This window comes from Bidens hawaiensis, unplaced genomic scaffold (genome assembly GCF_021521415.1).
Source record: "Bidens hawaiensis isolate Kalapana, Puna unplaced genomic scaffold, B.hawaiensis_p1.1 tig00042753_1, whole genome shotgun sequence".
Taxonomy (NCBI): Eukaryota; Viridiplantae; Streptophyta; class Magnoliopsida; order Asterales; family Asteraceae; genus Bidens; species Bidens hawaiensis.
Genome location: NW_027497568.1, coordinates 107,234 through 113,946, shown reverse-complemented (window position 1 = coordinate 113,946; position 6,713 = coordinate 107,234). Strand labels below are relative to the sequence as shown.

Below are 6,713 nucleotides of genomic sequence, written 5' to 3'. Positions count from 1 at the left end.
GCGACTTACGAGCTTGTAGAATAATGAAGCTGGCGCGCAAGGCGACTTACGAGCTATAATAATAGAGCCTGCGCGAGTGGCGACTTACGAGCTAAGAATAATAAAAGCCTGCGCGCGAGAGGCGTCTTACAAGCTGTAGCATAATAATGCCTGCGCGCGAGGCGACTTACGAGCTGTAATAATAAAGAAGCTGGCGCGCGAGGCGACTTACGAGCTTGTAGAATAATGAAGCTGGCGCGTGAGGCGACTTACAAGCTGTAAAATAATAAAGAAGCTGGCGCGCGAGGCGACTTACGAGCTTGTAGAATAATGAAGCTGGCGCGCAAGGCGACTTACGAGCTATAATAATAGAGCCTGCGCGAGTGGCGACTTACGAGCTAAGAATAATAAAAGCCTGCGCGCGAGAGGCGACTTACGGGCTGTAAGAATAAAAACAGCTTGCGCGCGAGGCGTCTTATGAGCTGTGTGAATAATAAGGCCAGCGCGTGAGGCGACTTACGGGCTGTAAGAATAATAACAGCTTGCGCGCGAGGCGTCTTATGAGCTGTGAATAATAAATGCCAGCGCGTGAGGCGACTTACGGGCTGTAAGAATAATAACAGCTTGCGCGCGAGGCGTCTTATGAGCTGTGAATAATAAAGGCCAGCGCGTGAGGCGACTTACGGGCTGTAAGAATAATAACAGCTTGCGCGCGAGGCGTCTTATGAGCTGTGAATAATAAAGGCCAGCGCGTGAGGCGACTTACGGGCTGTAAGAATAATAACAGCTTGCGCGCGAGGCGTCTTATGAGCTGTGAATAATAAAGGCCAGCGCGTGAGGCGACTTACGGGCTGTAAGAATAATAACAGCTTGCGCGCGAGGCGTCTTATGAGCTGTGAATAATAAAGCCAACGCGTGAGGTTACTTACGGGCTACTTTATGTCACGCGCCATGTGCAGATGTTGCATGCACGTGCGCGTAGACTTTGGTTTTGTGTTATGCGCCACGCGCAGATGTTGCGTGCGCGTGCGTGTAGACTGTGACATGTGCGAGCATGTGATGCGTAAGCATGTGATGCGTAATCATGTGTAATATGCGTGAGCATATGTGATGCGTGAACATATGGTATGAGGATTCCCAACCCCTAAGTTTGGCGTGTAGCCATATGGGATCTTAGGAGGATTCCCAACCTTGCAGTTTGGCGCGTAGCCATATGGGATATTAGGGGGATTCCCAATCTTGAAGTTTTGCGCGTAGCCATATGGGATATTAGGAGGATTCCCAACCTTGAAGTTTGGCGCGTAGCCATATGGGATATTAGGAGGATTCCCAACCTTGAAGTTTGGCGCGTAGCCATATGGGATATTAGGAGGATTCCCAACCTTGGCGCGTAGCCATATGGGATATTAGGAGGATTCCCAACCTTGAAGTTTGGCGCGTAGCCATATGGGATATTAGGAGGATTCCCAACCTTGGCGCGTAGCCATATGGGATATTAGGAGGATTCCCAACCTTGAAGTTTGGCGCGTAGCCATATGGGATATTAGGAGGATTCCCAACCTTGAAGTTTGGCGCGTAGCCACATGGGATATTAGGAGGATTCCCAACCTTGGCGCGTAGCCATATGGGATATTAGGAGGATTCCCAACCTTGAAGTTTGGCGCGTAGCCATATGGGATATTAGGAGGATTCCCAACCTTGAAGTTTGGCGCGTAGCCATATGGGATATTAGGAGGATTCCCAACCTTGGCGCGTAGCCATATGGGATATTAGGAGGATTCCCAACCTTCAAGTTTGGCGCGTAGCCTGATGCGCGCATGCACGGCGATAGAGTGGTGACTCGCAAGTGCGTGTGCATGGCGGAGGTCTCTTGCGCAAAACCCAGATGGTGGTTTCCGAGGCGGCACATGCACGGCTGCGGAGTGAGAACCCCCGGGCGTGCGTACATGGCGGCGGAAGTCTAGTAACTTCTGGATCTGCAATTTAAGAGTCAGATCTGCAACTTTAGACCTAAAATCCAGGTCTGTAATCTAGACCTAGATCTGTAAATCAGATCTGGACAGATCTGAAGATTCGGAGCAGATTTAAAACCATCACAGATTCGGAGATCCTGAATCACAGATTCACAGATTCGGAGATCTGATCATTCAAATCACGAATTTTCCTTCTTGCCTAGATCTGGAAGCCTCTTTTTAGATCTATGGATCTTTTTGAGCTTTAAATAGAACAAGCTTTGAAGCCTTTTTCTGTAAACTTCCAGATCTGCGTTTTTCTTGGGAGAGGTCTGACAGCCGAGATGAAGATCGAAGGGCAGTTCGTTGCCGTCCCACGGATGGCGCCAATGTCGAAGCACGAAATGAATCTTACCTGATCCATGACGATGTTTCCACGGATTTTGAGATGAACTAGCCACGACTTCGTCTTCTTCTTCTGCGGCTGCGCCGGCGACCTGCAATGTCGAGACCTGCAATGGTTTCGGGGGTGTGGAGGCGACTGCTAAGATATCCTGAGGATTTCTTGTTCACAGACACAAAAAGTGGTGGTGGCTCTTACTGAGCATGACCCATGATAAGGAGGTGGAGACCTCCTTATATAGAGTCTCATGGCCACCATCATGGTACCCTAATGGGCCTAGCCCAGTTAGGGTTACCTCCACAAAACCCCCTCGGCCCAATAACATCGTATTAGTCCATGTAATGAAATAAGTCAAACATAATAGATTTAGGGTCGTAGAACCGGGTTTTAGTACCATACCCCTACAGATGCAAACATGCTTCAAACTTGCATAGTGGGCCCCTCCTCTCTTATACACACATACTATATTTACATATGCATATGCCTACATGTTTAATATTTTTAATAAGGTTTGTGAAAGTCTGTTGTTGTGGAAAAAAGTTGAGGTTTTTAAGAAAAGTTTGGAATCTGATGTGTCAGTTTGTATGAGTTTGTTGTTGTGGATGCTCTTAGTATAGAGGGATGCATGGCCATCTCCCTGAATCGTAAAAAAATTCGGACATAAGGCAAATATAAATTCGAGCCTTAAGTAGAATATAAATTCGATAACTCACATATAAAAAATAAATAATATGATGATAATTGAGCTATAAAGTTGATAATTTAGGCTTAATTCAATTTTTATATATCTATAAAATCTGTATATATAAAAAAAGAGTTTTACAATTTTTGGGCCTCTGGGATAATCGGGCCGAGCTGTCGAGATCAGTTGACCTCCCTGCCTCCCTATCTCAAACGTTCCTAGAGAGACGACTTCCAAAAAAACCCGTAACTTCAAAATCCTATCGGGCCTTGCAATGAATTAATTGGATGCGCGCATAGAGATGTTTGCATGTTAATCTTAATTAGTAACAAACAACTCACTTGAAGGCCTGATAGTCAAAGAAAGTTAAATAAATTATTTGAATCATCTTTCCATCAAAGAAAAGCCGAATAGTTTAAGGCTTGCTAAAGGAAGTAAGGAACATTTTAAAAGCAAACAATTAAACAAAATTTGTCAAATAAAAAAATACCAAAAAATATGCATTAGCTAGGAGTTGAGGGTTCGTATGGAACGACGGTCAATATTTGTCTATCAAAAATTAAAAATCTTTGTTATAGATTTTTCACTTTTAAAAGATTTACACCTAATCTTGAAAAGTGACTAAAGCTTGAATGTCTATTTATAGTGGAGGGGCTATAAAATTGAACGACTTGTATCATGTGACTTCCAATCAACAAATGATAGATTTTTGTTTTATGAGTGTAATGATGTTGTAACCTTATATATATATATATCACACACAAACTATTATAATAATAATATATCATCAACAACAGGCGACAAGTTCTCATCGCCCCCCACCCCCACAAATCGGCCGAATATCGCCTGGGGGGCGGTGTTCCTCCAATTTGTAGCTCTCGTCGCCCAATTACGCACAACGTAACAACATATCTTAGAAGTTTATAATATCAAAAGATTAAAGAAAAGATCAAAGATGACTTAGAGCTACCATTTTATATTCTTTTGTCCTTCACACTCGTTCATGTACTAAATCAGTGTTCACTATCAAGCTAATGAGTAACATTCTTCGGTATTTGTTCTTGTATTCCTAGGCTAGTGAGAAGAAAAGAAGTCAGTCACGTAAAAAAATCGGTACCAAATTTTAAAAAAAACAAGATCAATCTCGGTCAGTATCACACCGTATGACAACAAACTCATCTCTACAACTAGTTATAATATGAACGTGACAAAAGAGTGATGACTAATTTCATATACCCTATATCTACTCTTAAAAGAGAAGTTTGTATACAACTATACATAACATTTTCGTAAAAGACACCGATAAATAATCTCATTATCTTAACATGGATTCAATAATATCCATCTAGAACACATCAACAACACATGTCCATCACCTTTTCCTTTACCTCACATACAAACAAATCCAAAAATAACCATAACTACACTACACCACACTTCACCCTCCCCCCCCCCCCCCCCAAACCCAAAAAAAAAAAAAAAACCGGCAACCGTCTCAGCCAGTCACAAACACTCCATAACATCGTCAATATAAACCTATCAGTAACTCAAACTAAACCTCAACACACTTACACACACTCCTATATATTCTTCTTTCCTAGTAATTTCCCATAATGCCACAAATCCAATTCCACCGGCAAATAATCGACCGAGTAGCCATCGGTCGGTACGAAGATGAAGTGACTCACCCGGGTGCCATCAAGGCCTTTTTGGCCGAGTTCATAAGTGCACTCATATTCGTGTTTGCTGGCCAAGGCTCTGGGATGGCTATAAGCAAGATTACTTATGGCGGTTCAACCACACCGGATGGGTTAATTGCTGCGGCCATTGCACATGGGTTGGCCTTGTTTGTGGCGGTTGCGATTAGTGCTAATATCTCTGGTGGACATGTCAACCCTGCTGTCACGTTTGGTTTGTTTATTGGTGGTAATATTACGTTGCTACGTGGGATCTTTTATATTATTGCCCAGCTTCTTGGATCGGTTGTTGCTTGTTTACTTCTTTTCTTTTCTACTGGCGGTTTGGTAAGCTAGCTCATCATCACTTTTTTTTTCAGATTATTAATTAATGTTATTTTTAGCTACGTGAAGTTGTAAACGAGTTGAACCGAGTAGAATGAGTTGATCTGGCTTGGCTTATTTAACTTAAATGTGTTGAGCTCGTAAAAAACTCGAGTCTACTTTTTTATTTTTTTCAACTATGCGGAAAGGAGAGGTTGCTCGGACTTGGCTCATTTATTAAAATAAGCTGAATTTTTAAACTCGAGATTGACTAGTAAAAAGTTGGGTAAGCTTTATATATAAAGAGGAAAAAAGTGATATGATTTTAACACGTTCATAACATATAAATAATACTTCTTCCGTCTTATTAAAAGTTTTCATATTTCTTTTTATGTTTATCCCATTACATATGTACAATATCAAAATTTATTAGCCGATTTCTAGGTTTACCATTAAACACACACAACTAGCATTAATAAACAATATTGATGGATCCAATTTCCAAGAGTATTATTATCATTTGATAAGCAAAAAAAATAATTATTTAATTTACCGTGAACTTTGTGTTTTTCAAACTATATATTACACTTAAAGATGGACGGAAGGAGTAGCTACAAAAGTTAAAATTTATGTATACCAATTAAATCCAGATTATATTTTAGGTAAAAGTTATATTTATTAGAATTTTAAGTTATAACTTAAAAATGATAATGAGCGAGCTTTCCTTGGCTCAGGCTTGATTACACACCTAGCCGGGTTGGATTGGATTGGATCGGCTTGTATATAATCAACTAATCAAGCCGATTTCAAGTGATATACTTTTAAGCCGAGCTTTTTGAACCTACAAAACTCAGGGGGACCCATCAATGCACTCCTAACCAACACGAGCAAGTAAATTGTATTTTGCGCACATGGTATATTTTTAAGTTAATATTTCTGTTTAAATGCAGGCGACCACGGGATTCTCACTCGCCCACGGAGTATCGGTCTGGAACGCGTTTGTGTTCGAGATCGTGATGACATTTGGACTAGTTTACACAGTTTACGCCACCGCGGTCGACCCAAAAAAGGGTGAGATCGGCACAATAGCACCCTTGGCGATTGGTTTGATCGTGGGAGCGAACATTCTAGCCGGTGGTGCGTTCACGGGTGCATCTATGAACCCAGCAGTGGCATTTGGACCAGCTGTGGTTAGCTGGGACTGGGGTAACCACTGGATTTACTGGGCTGGACCCATAATCGGTGGTGGTCTTGCTGGTGCCATCTATGAACTCATCTTCATTAGCCGCACTCACGAGCCGTTGTGAGGTTGATAATATAAATATGTTTGATCATTGTTGTAATTGTATCTTCTTCACTTTGTGTGTGATGTTTGTTTTGTTTGCATTTTCTTATTTAATTTGATTTTTATTTGCATTGATCAAATACATTACTATGTTTTATGTTAAAATGCTGATGGTTTGTTGATATATATTTCATAGAGTTTAGGCTTATTTAATCGAGCTCAAGGTTATAAAATAATTTACAAACCAAATTAAATCTTAAAATATACGTTTTTAAAACAGTCTAGTTAAATTTGTCGTGCCAAATGTTAGAATATCTCATTAACTCAAATTGTGTTCAATTACTCATGTTTACTAGTTACTAAGAGTACGTTGTGACATTGGTTGAGAGTTGGGTATTCACTTGATAAGTCA

The 6,713-nt window shown here is 41.2% G+C and overlaps 1 protein-coding gene across 1 annotated transcript; it reads left to right on the top strand.

The window, feature by feature from the left end:
* Nucleotides 1–4,577: 4,577 nt before the first annotated feature.
* On the top strand, nucleotides 4,578–6,485 carry LOC143593778 (aquaporin TIP1-1-like). The gene is made up of 2 exons (XM_077073291.1): nucleotides 4,578–5,040; nucleotides 5,967–6,485. The coding sequence occupies exons 1-2, from the start codon at nucleotides 4,630–4,632 to the stop codon at nucleotides 6,321–6,323; spliced, it is 768 nt and encodes a 255-aa protein (XP_076929406.1). The 5' UTR covers nucleotides 4,578–4,629; the 3' UTR covers nucleotides 6,324–6,485.
* Nucleotides 6,486–6,713: the final 228 nt, after the last annotated feature.